Here is a 15,682-nt window from a genome sequence, read left to right on the forward strand (position 1 = left end):
GCGCTTTCGGGTGCACGCTGGGGGGGGGGAGAGTCCCGAAAATGAAGGCCCGGGTGTCTCGTGGTCAGGAAAATGCCTCCTGGCGGCACCTGCGCCGCGGCAGGGAGGGATCTGTTGCTTTATACGAGCCCCCCAGTCAATAACTAGAACGTAAACTTTTAGTTTTAGCTGTTCTGCAAGGTCTTCTCTGTTTCGTGTCGCTTGGATCATGTGCGTGTATTTTCATTTACCGCTGCGTTGCTCTGTGCCTTACCAGAAGGAGAAAAAAGAGAAGAAATCTAAACGCCATGACAAATCTCAGAGGAGAAAGACTCAGACGGATGAAAGTGAGCAGTCGGAGGATGACGTTGATTCCCCAAAACTCAAGAAATCAAGGAGTGGAGTTAAACAAAACGGTGATGTGAGAGAAGAAGGCTCGGAGAACACGAGATTATCTTCTTTAAACGTTAAATCCACCCACAAAAAACGACACACTAATTCTAGTGAAACGTCAAGTGGTGATGGTGACAGTGAGCAAGAGCAGGTAAAACTAATGATTGATTTAGTTGTAGTGATGTGTTTAGCTTTCAATTCCTGCATTGCAACAAGGTTAAATTTAGAAAAGGTTATCTTTCCTTTTTTTTCTCCCCATCAGTGGAAAGACTGCTGTAAATTTTCAGGTTTTAAAGCTACTTGAACTGTCCCTTCTGTCGATTATTTGCAAAAATCTTAAATTATGAAAGTCCTGAAGTTCTAGATCAGCACACCATGGTTTCCTCACTTCAACTGTCCAGTACTGTGGTAGCAGTTGGCAGATGGACACGCTACAGTGAGATGGTGCTTTAATATGATTCAGCATCATTACATATGATTGTAATTGCCACAAATATAGTTTAATTGACTTCTTTTTGGTATTATGAGTACTTCTCTAGTGAAATAAGAATTATTTGGTTTTAGCTAGTGGAAACAGAAAAGTTATGTATTAATATGTTTTTATGTATCATCTTATTAAATAGTAGTTGTTAATGTGATAAGATCATCCTTAATGTAATAAAATAACACGTTGTAGCAGTTTTGTAAGTCTTTTTAAGCCTTTCTGTAAGAATGTTTTTATTTTGTCTGACTATTTCTATCTGATTTAGGTTCCTTTAAAATTGCTTGACATGAACCACATTTTTTTTTAAGGGAAACACCTTGTTGTACCTAGGATTTGTTTTGAAAAGTCTTTATACCTGTATGTTCTGCTGTTGCTTGGTTTTGTTTCTTGTTCCAATTGATGCTTCACAAAGCATCCAGGGTTTCCATGGTTTCCAGGCTTAGCATTCTTTCCTCATGCTTAGCATTTTAATCACAGTGCTGTTAAAACGTATATGGAAGTGACGCATTACTAAGTAGGTACGTTTGATGCTCTACCTCGTAATGTTATTCTCTTGGGGATTGATGTCTGTATCTCTAAATCACTGTGCTGTATTAATTGGGAAGTAGAAATAGGCTAGATATCAAGCCTGATTCTTGCATATTACAACATAATCTGTTAGGCCATTGGTATTATTTAAAATAGAATGTTAAAATTTAGTTAAGAGTTTTCAGACTTTTAATTTGGGTGTTTTGCATTTACATGGTTATGCTATTAGATATGAAACAGTCTCAATTTAAATTACAGATCACTTTTGTCTAAGTTTTGAAATATGATAGTGAGTAGGCTCTTTAGCTGCAGCTGTGATACTGTCACTGAAAATTTGACCCTTGGGTATGATACCAGTGCTTATGCCATTACTTTGAATTTTCTGATGGTCATATGATACTCAAATGGAATGTTATCTGATTTATTGTTTACCTAACAGGAGATGACTGAAGAACAGAAAGAGGGTGCTTTCTCCAATTTTTCTATTTCCAAAGGGACTGTTCAGCTTCTTCAAGGTAAATTTCTTGGCATGATGTGATCACAGAAAGTAAATTATCTCTCTCATGTGTTTTTATGCTCAACATATTCAATCAATGAGCTTTGAGATGTGCTCTGCTTGTGTGTATGCAAGCAATCAATATCCCTTCTGTATGCTACACAGAAGGCATATTGATTGTTTACTCTAAATACATCTTTGAACGTAGACTTTTCTGTTTGCAGTATTGCCCAGTTCAGCCTTTACAGTAGAATTTTAAATGACATAAGCTAAAAAAAAAAATTTCTTCTGTGTGAATTTTTCAATTAAAAGTTATTTCAGTGTGAGTAAAGGAAAACCAGTTATATTTAGTGTCTTTGATATTAGGTTGTGCCTGACTTAGTATGAATTAAGAGAAGAATAGAAGTGGTTTTGACATATGTTTTATTTGAAAGGAAGAGATTTTCATAGATAGGTGGGGAGTATTACATAAATAAAACCACAGTACTTAAAGGCTTTTGTTAAGGGCTGCTAGCTTCACCTGTACCAGCTAGTGCTATGTCTGGTGGTATGAAGTGGGAGAATAAAATGGACAGTCCCAGGGCACTCTTTACAGATGACCTCTGTGATTAAATAAATCACTGGAGGTGATAATATAGTCCTGACTTACTTAAAAGTTGATGGAAGTTCTGCTTGGGATAACTTCCTCTGAAGAGTATGCAAGAACACTTGTAGAATGATCGTATTAAGGAAGTCTGTTGAAATTGTCACAGCTCGAGGAGTGACGTACCTGTTTCCCGTGCAAGTGAAGACCTTCGACCCAGTATATTCTGGCAAAGATGTAATTGCTCAAGCACGAACTGGAACAGGGAAAACATTCTCTTTTGCTATTCCTTTAATTGAAAAGCTTCAGGGAGACTCACAGGAAAGAAGAAGAGGCCGTTCACCAAAGGTAACCATGCTTAGTTAGAATGCTGATTTTGCTTTGTCTTATGTCAGAATGATTCAGAGTTTTAACCCACTGGAAAAGTTGTTCAAGTTTGTGCAGGGATAAGCTAACCCTCATTAAAGATTCTTTGAAAGTTGTGTTTGTTGGGCTTTGCATCCTGTGCTGCCTCATACCCTCTGATCAAGAGTAAAGAGCAAAATAGCTCTATCCACTTGTCAATTCCTTTTTCTGCTTACAGGGAGACTGAAACTACACATGTTCAACATGTTCCTATTTAATTTTGTTCAGTCACCTTACCTGTTCAGGTCCATTGGTTACTGGATGCTTGTTTTTCTCCCAAATTAGTAACGCATTAGTGACTTTCTGATTGATAAAAGCTGTCTACTTAAATGTGTCTAAACATGAAAATAGTGGGAGGTTTTAAAAATAGACTTAGTTTTCACTAGGACCACCACCACCAGATATTGAAGCTTCTGCTCCAGAGAACGCAGATTCGTTATGAGCTGTCTGCATTCTGCTAGGGAATACCACTTACATTTTTTTACCAAATTCTTATGATGTCCTCCAAAACTAGATAGGCCAAAGCTTACCATGTCCCCATTAATAGTGGAATTTTTTTTTGTCAGTTTATTTCATCTTGTCACCCATCTCATAGATTACCTGAAACTCATTCCAAAACTAGTACTAGCTGTTTTATTTGCATGTGCCCATCATGCTGGCTGGCTGACTGAGAATGCTGACTCTAGATTTGGCACAGTCTTGCGGAGAAGGGAAAGCTTACTCTGAGGGAGTCACAAGTCTTAAAATAAAAAAGATTTCAGGCCTCAGTCTACCATAGTACACTACTACTTTCTTTTTTTGTAACGTGTTTCAATGTTGAAAGAAGTAACAGGATAAGGATTTTAAGGTTCCTTTTGTCAAGCCACTGATGCCAGGTTTGAGACCAGTACTGCAATCACACATTGAACTAAATTAGTTAAAACTCCTAGCTAGTAGCTTGTCCATCACCTGCTGTGAAGCCTGTATATTGGAAGAGAGGATGGTTCCTTGGTTGCTTCTGTGGGGGTATCAGCACAGGCTCCAGAACCATGCTGAACACCAGCTTTGCAGACTGAACGTATGTTTCCCTGAGTCACAGGGAAGCTGAGAGACAGTTGATAGCTCTTTCTTACACCTTCTCGCAGGAGTGTGAAGCATTACCGAGCATGTGTAAAAACCTTTTATTACCCAAATCCTTCAGTCTTGTACTCAAACAGCGTATGTGCATGTAGAAGAAAACTTGTAGCTGATCTGTTCAAGAGTGAAAGTTAAATAAGATTTAAGTACCTCCTGTGTATCCGATTTAAAAAGAAGTTAGCCTGTCCTGTGCTGAAGGAGATTAATTATGTTACAAGAGACTTAAGCAGTGTGTTTCTCTAATCTTTACTTAAATAACTATTTAAACCAGATTTTTTTTTTTAAATTATGTAAACGGTCAGACCTAAACTAATGATTAAAAGTCTAGTGGTTTCTTGGCAGAAGCCACGCTAAGAGAACATCTGTTTGTCTTTCTTCTGTCTAGGTACTAGTTCTTTGTCCGACGAGAGAGCTGGCAAACCAGGTTGCCAAAGATTTCAAGGACATCACAAGAAAGCTAACAGTAGCTTGTTTTTATGGAGGAACTCCATATAATGGACAAAGTAAGTGACACTTATCACTAATAATTGAAATGTCGATTGACTGACATGTTTGAGAAATGCAGTTGGGTCCTTCCAAACACACACTTTTAACTCAAGAACTGGAGAGTATTCATGGGGAATTCAGTAGCTCAGAATATATCTTCTCATGGTGCGAAATAACTGTAGGTCTCGGTTATATTCTTGGTGTTCCTTGTCTACTCATGTACTTTAAAGTGAAAGAGATTATACTGCATCTATACAGAGTATTTGGGTTTAGGTTCTTGTAAACATTTCTATTTTCTTTAAAAAATGTTTAGTCTTAGAGCTGTGAGTGGGTGTGGGGTTTTTTGTGTGATATGGGATATCTAGAGGGTTTGTAAAGTGTAGAAGAACTTCTTTATTGTGACAGCATAATTTACTGCCTTGATGGTTGTAAACAAGGCAAATGAGAGCAGGAATGAGATTAGGCTCTTTCGTCATAATATATCTTGAGACATTAGGGATGAATTTTTTTTTTCCTGCACAACTTCAGGAAGGAGGTGATTTCAGTAATTGGGATAGTCAAATATATAAAGGGGGGTTTTAAGTTTGCAATTAAGGTAGACAATTTGGGAAGAGCTAAGTATTTCCAAAGCGTGTTAAAAGAAGCTCTTGGTTTGCCACTTTATTTAAATCACGGGGAGAGAGAAGGGAGATGGGAAATCTTTTTTCCTTCAGGAAGAGCAGTAGAACTTACACCTTACCAGTTTCCAGCCCCCCCCCCAAGTTTTCTCCTCCTGGTCATCATTTGTTCTCACTTACATTTGTAAGGAGAGTACTTATAAATGGTTTAAGAAGCTGTGTCATTATTACTTAGCTACCATGTGTTTCTAATGTAGAGAACGCTCCCTAGTTCACTGCTAACTCCTCTTCTGCTCTTTCCTGTTCATCAGTTGATCTCATGAGAAGCGGCATTGACATTTTGGTTGGGACACCTGGTCGAATCAAAGACCATCTTCAGAATGGCAAGCTGGACCTTACCAAGGTGAAACATGTTGTACTTGATGAAGTTGACCAGATGCTGGACATGGGATTTGCTGAGCAAGTGGAAGACATTTTACGAGTTGCATACAAGAAGGGTAATCTCAATATTTAAACAAATAGTAGGAAACATCAGTAATAATTTAGTCTGCTAAAATTCAGGTATATTTTTCTGAAAGTTGCAAGGTAGCTTTGTTTAGAAATGACTGAATAGTATATATTGTAGGAAATGTACTGTGAACGCAGTACATGAGGAAGTGTTGTGAAAGTGGGAATCATTCACAGAACCTTTGCAAAGCTTAAAATCTGGTACCTAGGGATCTGTAAATAACTTTTTGACACCTATCTATAAGTTGTACTTGGGCTTCTTCCAGTTAAAAAGAATTAGAAGCTTTTTACCCTTTTCACTGCTTGAAAATAGACTGGATTTTTGGTCATAGTAACTTTTTTCTTAGTCTTGAAAATATTTAGACTTTCTAGAGTATTTTTTTCTCCAGATGTTGGTAATGCATAAATTTAAAAAGCAGAATTGCCTTCTTTATTTTATATACTGATATTTGACCTCATATTTTTAATAACCCATATAATCAACTTGTATACATCTGTAAGATGGAACATATGAAGTTTGTGAAACGTTGTGTTTTAAGATTCTGAAGACAATCCCCAGACGCTACTGTTTTCTGCAACTTGCCCACATTGGGTGTATGATGTGGCTAAGAAATACATGAAGTCTAGATACGAACAGATTGACCTTATTGGAAAAAGAACTCAAAAAGCTGCTACAACAGTAGAAGTGAGTAATCTATCTAATGTGGAATGTTTTGGGGCCTTTTCCCTTTTCCTTTATGCTACAAATGGTCATCCCATCCTAGGGTACATTATCAGAATGATGTTGAAAGTTGTTTTGAGAATTATTTTTTGAAGCATAAGGCACATTACAGCTAGTCAAACTGTTTCTAGCTTTAGGATCTGTCTCTTCTCACAGCATCCGGTAACCATATAGACATCTTGGGTAGAGTGAGGATTCAGTTATCAGTTTTTTGGTTTTCAGAGAAAAGCAGTATCTGAATTTTTCCAAGTTGGAAGCAAAAGGCACGCATTAACATCAGCCTGGCTCTTTTAGATCACCATGGACATCACAGTCAAATTCTGCTATTCTGTATACAGGAGACTTTTTCAAACTTCCTGTGGTATCTCACCTCACTAGGCCTTTGCTTGCTATGCAGTAAATACCATAGCAAGGAATACAATACATATATGCTAGAAGCCTGAATTATCTTTATTTGGTAAAATAAGATATTGTTTCTGCTTAAGTACTGCTTAGCAGTTACTTTGACAGATCAGTTGGACAGTTATGATACATCATAATTGTATCAGTGGGATTGAAAGAATGTTAATCTTGTGCTTGAAAAAAGCTTTTAACACGCTATATTTATTTGTTTCACTTTATGTTACACAAAGCTTTAGTTGATACAACTGTGACAAAATCTTGCACCCCTAACTGTCCTCCAGAGAAATGGTATAACATCTCCTGTTTTCTTTCCTTGCTTTAAAAAAGTGATTTGTAGACTGTCATCTTTTTTTCCTCTTACCGTAATTATTTTGCTTAATGTTAGACTAATTGTGGTGGACATAAGAGCCTTATGGATTTTGCATATGCCAGGAACGTGAGTTAGCATATTTTGCCCATCAGGAAACTGTATAACTCTTTAGTATTTCTGGATTTTACAGTTTCAAAAAGAATCTTTGTGTTTTTATCTAAGCTAAACACTGGAATTCTTTTCCATAGCATTTGGCAATAGAGTGTCACTGGTCTCAGAGAGCTGCGGTTATTGGAGATGTCATTCAGGTCTACAGTGGCAGCCACGGGAGGACCATCGTCTTTTGTGAGACCAAAAAGGAGGCAAATGAACTGGCTCTGAATGCTTCAATCAAACAGGTATTTTATCATCTGATTAAGTAACAAAACCTGTCAGAGATGTATCAACCCTATGTTGATACCAGACCTATGCTGAATAAGTTTTAAAGAGAGACTTTCGAAGTGGATAAGGCAGGCTTTTGCAGGTGGTCAGATAGTTTCAAAACTGCCAAAGAGAACCTTTAAAAAAACCCAACAAACTGGTTGAAAGTTTACAGCATTATAGTCTTCAGGACTAGGCTGCACTAACAGATACTGGGCTACAAAGGATTTTTTTCTTAAAAGAAGAGTTCTCATTGACATTAAATGAAGCAGCTGTGAATTAATTTTTCTGTCGAGAGGACTGTTGGATTAAAAAAATGGTGGTAGACTTAGAGAACTACTAGGATAACAGGTCATGGTACTGGAATAGCAGTTACTGAGCTGTGATGCTGACAGTAATTAGTGTTGTTGGGGGGAGCAATTAGGGTTTAGAGCTGTAATACAACAGAGGCTATATTTGTATTTTCATTAAGAAGTTTATTAGCTGTTATGAAGAGTTTAAAGATGTATACACAGAAAGAATTCAATTAGCCATCTCTTGTGAATGACGTCTAGTGTATTCCTGGGATTTGTGGTATGGCACTCTCTAGCACTGGTGGAAAATAACTCGTTGATGTAGTGGTGCAATGTTTATGATGTGTAGCAACACTGGCACTGCATGCTCAGTTTTGGTGGTGGTATCACAGCAACTACTTTTTCTGTATGTGTTTTCATTGAGGAGATGGGTTAAGTTATGTCTAGAAAGCAGTATAGCATTATGTTCCTAGGGAAAGGAGAAGCTTTTTCATCTGCCACAACTGTGTTCAGGAGTGTTTCTCCCACACTCCTAGATGACCTCAGTAACAGCTAAACCTGAGCGTGGAGCCTTATCCTACGTTACTGGTGGTGTTAGTGATATCAAATCTTGCATAGGCAATGCAGAACTCTGATCTTGGCAGGTAAGAGAAGGAAATAACTTGGATGTTTCTGTTTTAGCATATTAATACTCGCTAACAGAATATATGCCTATTCCATTTACCAGCTGACATTAATCCAAAACTGTCTGAAAAGAGAGGTCTGTGCTGACCCTAGCATTGTGTTAGTATTTTTTTCAAATCATGCTCTGTTTACATGTGGAAAACATGCTAGCCATCTACAGGCAAGCTGTGAAACGTGGAGGAAAAAACAATGTTTGTATGTTTGGTCTTCATACTTGTTATTGCTGTGATACAGAAGGACTTTCAGAATGTTCGGATTAGAACAAAATTATCTTTGAAGCTGTAGATATTTTTTTTTAGAACCACTTATATTTTAATCCTGTAATTGGTAGTGGGGGAAATTAATATATTAAGAGGGATTAAGAAGCAACACTATTTTGGAAAAGATGTATAAATGAATACTGAGAAGGCCTGAGAAAATTGTTGACTATTTTGAAACAGCTAAGCCTTGCATAGATGGTGTGAATGGCAAGTTAGGGCACAGCCGTTTTCATAGGTCACAGTAATTAGAGGTGGAGATGAGACACGTTGCGATAATGTTTTCCTGCCTTTGCTAAAGGTCTTTGATGTATATGAATAAGAAGTACTGAGTAAATACTGTAAGACACCTAAAATATAAACTCTGGTAATTCAGTTCTTCTGTATCTTGCCATACAGTATCTATCAAATACCAAGATATTGTACCTAAAACTGACCATAAAGTGGAGTACTGTCTTGGATTTTGGTACAGTCCTATAATAATACTGTTTTTCAGGATTGCCAGTCGTTGCATGGTGACATTCCTCAGAAGCAAAGAGAGATCACACTGAAAGGTTTTAGAAATGGTACATTTAAAGTTCTGGTTGCAACCAACGTAGCTGCCCGTGGTTTAGATATCCCTGAAGTTGACCTGGTTGTACAAAGTTCACCACCAAAGGTAGGAGATGGTTATGTTGGGTGTCTTGTAATAATTTGTAGTCTCGTTTTCAAGTAGTATATGCTATCAGGTGATGGTGTTAAACTCTGTGTGGTAATCAGCATTGCATTTAAGGGTAAGAAATGTCCATATATATAGAAGTAGTTTCTTAGAGGATTTTTTCAGAGAGCGTCAGTCCCTAGTATGTTTAAAGATGGTCTCCTTAAAATGCCTTCTTTTAAAGCTGTTCAAAGCCTCTCCCTTCAAGGCCATGTATGGTGATTGCAAGTCTGGAAGCAGTGGGAATTAAAGAAAGGCTGTTTGTCTTGCAAGAACGATTTACTAAGTAGGGGCATATATGAGGAGGGGACCCCAACAGTGAGAATATTGTCTGAAGTTAAGAGGGTTTAAAAGAAACAAGATCATTTTTCAGTGAATTTGCTATTAGTATCTCAGTAACCATGCTCACATTGATGTGCAGGAGGGTGAGTGGGATTGTTACATATACACACTCAAAATGTTTTCTCATATTCCCTGTGGTGATGCCAAAACAAGACTTAGTTGATCCATGCTCATGGTTCTGGCTTTTGAACCGTGATTTTTAGAGGGTTATGGAAAAGCTTATTCGTTTGACTTTAGTGAAACAATGTTTTTTAATTTAATTCTCTGATGCAGTTACTGTGTATTGTTCAGGCTTAACTGTAATAGCTTGTACTAAGTTACATGACTGCAATGAATTGATTAAATTACCATAAATTAGATATGTCATAAGGCTATTTATTTTGAAGGATGTGGAGTCCTATATTCATCGTTCTGGACGCACAGGTCGAGCTGGACGGACTGGGATCTGTATCTGTTTTTATCAGCGAAAGGAAGAACATCAGTTAAGATACGTGGAACAAAAAGCGGTAAAGTATAGTTTTCTTCTAATCACGAGCACTCAAATGTAATGTGTTAGAGTAGCATGTAGAATCTTCATGTTTTGTTCAATAGTTCAATTACAGGATATAGCTTATATATCTGGTGCTTTAGCACCCAGTTGAGGTTCAGTTACCTTGCAGAGTTTGGGTGCACTGTCAGTTATTGTGGAGCAGGGAGTGTGCTGCAGATACACCACGCTTTTTCAGCAATTGACAGTAAGATTGTACCTGTGGAAATGAGAAAAAGCTAGCAGGATTTCAGTTTAGTGTTCACCCTGGCGTATCGTCTGATTGGTGATTTGCGTATGTGTAGCTTTACTGAGAGCCGTTACTTCCATTTTTGCACTTTATGCACTGTTCCATATGGTGGTTTTCTCACCAATTAAGTATTCAGTTGGGATGGGATGGTTTAGTCTCAGCACGTAAAAAAACTTACATTTAGAAAGGCTGTGTAAGTTGTACTTAAATCCAAGTAAATCAGACTAAAATTAATAATTTAGAATTTGTAGGACTTTTTTTTTTCCCCTGGAATCCGCCAAAATGTTCTCTATTTATTTCAGTTTAAGGTCACTGGATCATTTAAACTGACCTGGTACATAAAAGGCTTTTAACTGTTACCCATTTCCCTGTAAGCTTAACCTTGTAATTTTCACTAGCAGAAGTTGGGAGTGAAAAGAAAAAGAAAAATGATAGATTTAAATGCTTGTTTCATTGGAGTCCAATACTGTTTCTTTAGAACTGAATTATTTATGGTCTGCAACTTTCATCTGTATTTTGCTTTTTAAATTTCAGGGCATTACATTCAAGCGTGTTGGTGTTCCTACTGCGACAGATATCATAAAGGCTTCCAGCAAAGATGCCATCAGGTGTGTTTGGTGACTCAAGCCCTGTTGTATCTTCCTGTCTTCCTAGTTCAGAAGGGCTGTTTGGATTGCTCTTTGCTGTCTCTCTGAACTGATCACTATTAAAGTCTTGGGCTGCTGTTTTTCTTCTATTCCAGAGCCTAGTAAATACTAGTGTATAATTTTTTTTTTTTTCTTTAATTACTCAGGTGTCTGGATTCTGTTCCTCAAACTGCTATCGAATATTTCAAAGAATCTGCTCAGTTCCTAATACAAGAAAAGGGACCAGTTAATGCTCTGGCTGCAGCTCTAGCCCATATTTCAGGCGCTACTTCCATTGAACAGCGCTCCCTGCTGAACTCAGATGCGGTAAGGGTGTATGGCTTAACGTTTGTCTTGAATCTGAAAAAAACCCAACAGACCTCTGTGTTGTTTAAATAGAGAATTATTTGTCTCCTTATGATTTTGTTTGTGGGAACTGTACTTAAGCCACTAGGAACTACTGATTTGGTTAAAAGCAAGAATATAGTGGCTATAAATATACTTGCTCCCCCATAACAGTATCCACTTGAAAACCAAGTTTTCTAAACTGTAAGTTAGCAGGTTTCTCATGTCTGATAGATGTGCTGAAGCTTATTCCTCTGACTGAATGGAGCATGTCCCATTTCTTACTCTTTAGGGATTTGTTACAATGATACTACGCTGCTCTGAAGAAATAAACAATATGAGCTATGCTTGGCGAAGACTGCGAGAACTGTTGGGTGATGATGTTGATAGGAAGGTGAACAGAATGTGTTTCCTCAAGGGAAAAATGGTAAGCTTTTTTTGTATCTTTGCTCCTGAGCTCTTCTGGCTGTAGCCTTTTCTCAGCAGTTGTCAGGGGAGATATTTGGTCTTTTTCCCTGTTCCAGGCTCTGTTGATAAGCACGTGACTGGTAGAAGGATGGGCCTCAATCTGTTTTATTAGGGCTTAAGCATCTCAGGGGCTTAGGGCTCTACTCCACTGACATGCTAAGGAGGTAATATAATGCAGTATATAGCATGGCTATAGGGATAGCAGAACAGGTAAAAGGTACGAACGGTACTAACTGTGCCTTAGTGACAAAACATAGAACAGGATTTCTTAGGACAGTCAGTTCTGATAGTGCATGTTCGTCATATTTCTGGTACCTGAAACTGAAAGATCAGAAAGTTACTTTTTGGGTTGCATACTTAACAATGTTGCAACAACTGTAGCAAAGCTCACTGAGAGACAGTTATTTTAAACAAAGTGATTCCTCTCACTCTTCTTGTCTCAGAATTTGTATGCATTTTCACAAACATGAAAATATGTGATCAAATAGTATGTCCAGGATTATTTGTGGTGACACAGAGGACAAGGAATGCTTATGTCCTGCTTTTGCGAGTTGTTAGGCATTATTGCTGATTTGCTTCATCTTTGTATTTTTCTGGGTATATTTCTTGTTTCTCAACATACCCTGATCAATAAAACAGAACAGAGAGGTGCTTTGATCTTGATGACTTAATTTGCATGCTGTCAACACATGCCATTCTCTTATCCCTTCTTCTGCTGTTATATTTCCGGTGCTTTCACACACCTACATTTCCATGCATACTTCATATCCATGTTGAAGTTTCCATCACAGACACCATATACCACGTGTTACAGAGAATGATTCAGTTTGTGTTTCCCTGTTTTTGTGTGGTTTAAGGTGGTGTGGGATGGGGAGAACAGCAGACAAACTAAAAAGACCCCAAAACTGAAGACGACTTGAGAGGACAGTTCAGAGGCAGCCGTTGAATGAGGTTTTATGTAGAGATTTGGAAAAGAAGCATTAAGATTGGTATGAGTGCAGGTGGAACAGGTGCCTTTTGGAAGTACCAAAAGGAGAGACATGTAAAAATGGCAGGTGTTGATGGCACCTAGTTTAGCAGATCATCAAAATCACAGCACATCTATATGCTAATACTGAGGATACCCAGACTTGGTACACTAGAAAGCCTAAAACAAGGGACAACCTACACTTGAGTAACAGTTTAAAGATTTTTTTTTTTTTTTAATTTTTTAATGAAAACAATTCTTGTCTTAGGTGCTGTGTGTATTCCCTTCTACATTCTATCTTTGTGTAAAAGTTAACCTTCATGTCTTGCTGTATGAATTTCACACGTAGTTCACAAGGTTTCTTGGCCAGACACTTCTGATTTTAAATTTGACTTGAGGACACTTCTTTATGTCAGTGAACTATTTTTGCTATTTCCATCTCTGAAATTTTTTTCTTAATGCGTCCTTCACGCATGATATTTGATACTGCGCTAATTGGTAAGATTTGTTTTATTGTCCTTGTTTTATTGTCTCTCTATTCACAGCATTGTTCTGTATTTGATGTGCAAAACACTATGGATGGTTTTTCCTACATCAGATTAGTAATTCTCAATATCCAGATTGTTCATTCAGACAAAGAATAGTATTTTAACATGCAAATTAGGTATTGTACTTAATCATTCAAGTAGTTTAACTTCAGATTTTTTGTCTGAACCTAAATATTCAGTTTACTGGATGTATACATTTCTTAGTATAGATTAAAACTTCTGATTTGAAAGAATTTACAAAATGAGTAATGCAGGAGCCAATAGACCACAGTTTAGAGAGTTATAAGCTTATTGTTAAAGAGCAAGAAAATGTGAATTGTAAGTACTGGCTATGCAGAGGAAAGAAAAATGTGTGTATCTAAGGAAAACATTAAGGAAGTGCAAATACTGGTGTTTTGAGAAATATTGATTCTCTCAACGTTCAAAGATTTTGAAGTATCTTAAGTCTCTATTAAAACACTTTGAAATGTAAAACTTTGTTCTAGTACATAGATTTGTAGGCTCTATTTTTTTTTTTTTTCAGTTGCAGTCAGTTAAAAGGCTAGACTTGTATCCATTAAAATTATTCTCTCTTTTTAGGGTGTGTGCTTTGATGTTCCTGCAGCAGACCAAAAGGAAATAGAGGTAGGTTCATTGAAATTTCTGGTTACAGCAAACTGTAAATAAAACTGGCTGGACTGGGTTAGGCAGAAAACATTATGTAGCCTGTATCCTGCCTTTTCTGGTGGCAAAAGGGATGGCTTCGAAGGAACTGAAGAACAGAACAAGCATACAGTGTTCCTTTCCGAAAGTATTCCCCTGTCTCCAAAGGTCTGTAGCTTGAGACTTTTGCACTGAGAATGGTGGTGTGAACAATCCACCCCTTGTTACTGCTGCTGGATTAATCTTTGTAGGCAACGAGTCTTGTTATACTATAAAATCCTTTTTTTTCCATTCCCCCTCCTTGCTTCTTTTTATCCAGAATTCCCTCCACAGAAAAGTGAATTCCAGGTTTTTGCTTGGTAGAATTAGTATTCCCATGCCAAATTTCCCTAGACTTCCAATCTTTCCTTCAGGTATTCCTCCCTTAGTGCACCTCCATACCCTCATGCCCTGGCATTAATTCACTCCTAAAACAATGTTTGGTTCTGGATTAGAGGGGAATTGAGGGGAGGGTGTGGATTTGTGATCAGTAATAATTATAGTGCTATTCTTAATAAATGAAAGGTGGGGAAAGAGTTTACTGATGATGCTGCTCTGTAAAGCTCTAAGGTGGGTTTCAGTTCTGTTCTGTAGTATCTGAGGTGTACTCAGACAGCTGTAGCTCTTAAGCTTAAAATTTTGAAACCAGTATTGACCACTTTAGGGGATTCAAGTTTCTAACTATATTAGCTCACTTTTCAATTGAGCAAATTTAGTAATTATGAAATACCCTGTGTATGCATTCCTAGAATTTAACTTAATATGTCTGACTTTATTTCAATAGGCAAGATGGGAAGATTCAAAACAATGGCGTTTGTGCGTGGCGACTGAATTACCTGAGTTAGTAGAATCACAACGAGGAGGAGGAGGTGGAGGAAATGGCCGAAGCTTCTCGAGCTCCAGGAATGGGCGGCGTGGTAGCTCTGGTAGAAACAGATTCAGAAGCAGAGGCCAGAAACGAAGTTTTGACAGAGCATTTGATCGTTAACTTCAATGATCCAGAAGTGGAAAAAAATGGGACTGCAGTATTTTATATTACATTAAAATAGGCTGTTCCTGTGTGTTTGTACCACTTGGAAAAAACTGTCATTCAGATTTTTTTTTCTCAGTACTACTTTGGTCATCAACAAGATCCTGTTCACTTTAAAAAACACAAGAAAAATAAAACTTATTGTTTCCTTTCTTTCTTGTATTGCCATTTCAACTGTAAGACCTAAATCTTTATTCCAGAATATGGCTGTCGCATTCAAAACTGTAGCCTGGCTCACTGTATAATATATAGATCTTAACTGCTGGTCAAACCTGTACATTTTCCAAAAAAATAAAATATTATTTTACAAGTTCATATCCTACGTTAGAAGGTTTTAAAAGTGTGTGTGTTGGGCAAAGGTAAGTAGCGTAGTTTGAGTATATACGCTTGGAGTATATTTTTTATGATATAGGAAGCATTTACATGCATTATTAGTATGGTAAGTATTGTTTTGACTGTATAGGTAAGTGGGGTGCAGCAACCTGGTTACTGGAGTTTGAAGCCTGGCGGCAGGAGCCCCG

At 37.5% G+C, this 15,682-nt stretch overlaps 1 protein-coding gene across 1 annotated transcript; it reads left to right on the top strand.

Annotated features, from left to right (window-relative positions):
* Positions 1 to 208: 208 nt before the first annotated feature.
* Positions 209 to 15,473, top strand: LOC103908234 (nucleolar RNA helicase 2). The gene is made up of 14 exons (XM_009290577.2): positions 209 to 523; positions 1,824 to 1,899; positions 2,633 to 2,811; positions 4,370 to 4,487; positions 5,399 to 5,584; positions 6,134 to 6,279; positions 7,276 to 7,425; positions 9,178 to 9,339; positions 10,107 to 10,226; positions 11,031 to 11,104; positions 11,290 to 11,449; positions 11,760 to 11,894; positions 14,030 to 14,074; positions 14,916 to 15,473. Exons 1-14 carry the CDS (start codon positions 209 to 211, stop codon positions 15,117 to 15,119), a joined length of 2,070 nt encoding a protein of 689 aa, XP_009288852.1. The 3' UTR covers positions 15,120 to 15,473.
* The last annotated feature ends 209 nt before the right edge of the window (positions 15,474 to 15,682 follow it).

This window comes from Aptenodytes forsteri, unplaced genomic scaffold (genome assembly GCF_000699145.1).
Source record: "Aptenodytes forsteri isolate BGI_AS27 unplaced genomic scaffold, ASM69914v1 Scaffold349, whole genome shotgun sequence".
Lineage (NCBI taxonomy): Eukaryota > Metazoa > Chordata > Aves > Sphenisciformes > Spheniscidae > Aptenodytes > Aptenodytes forsteri.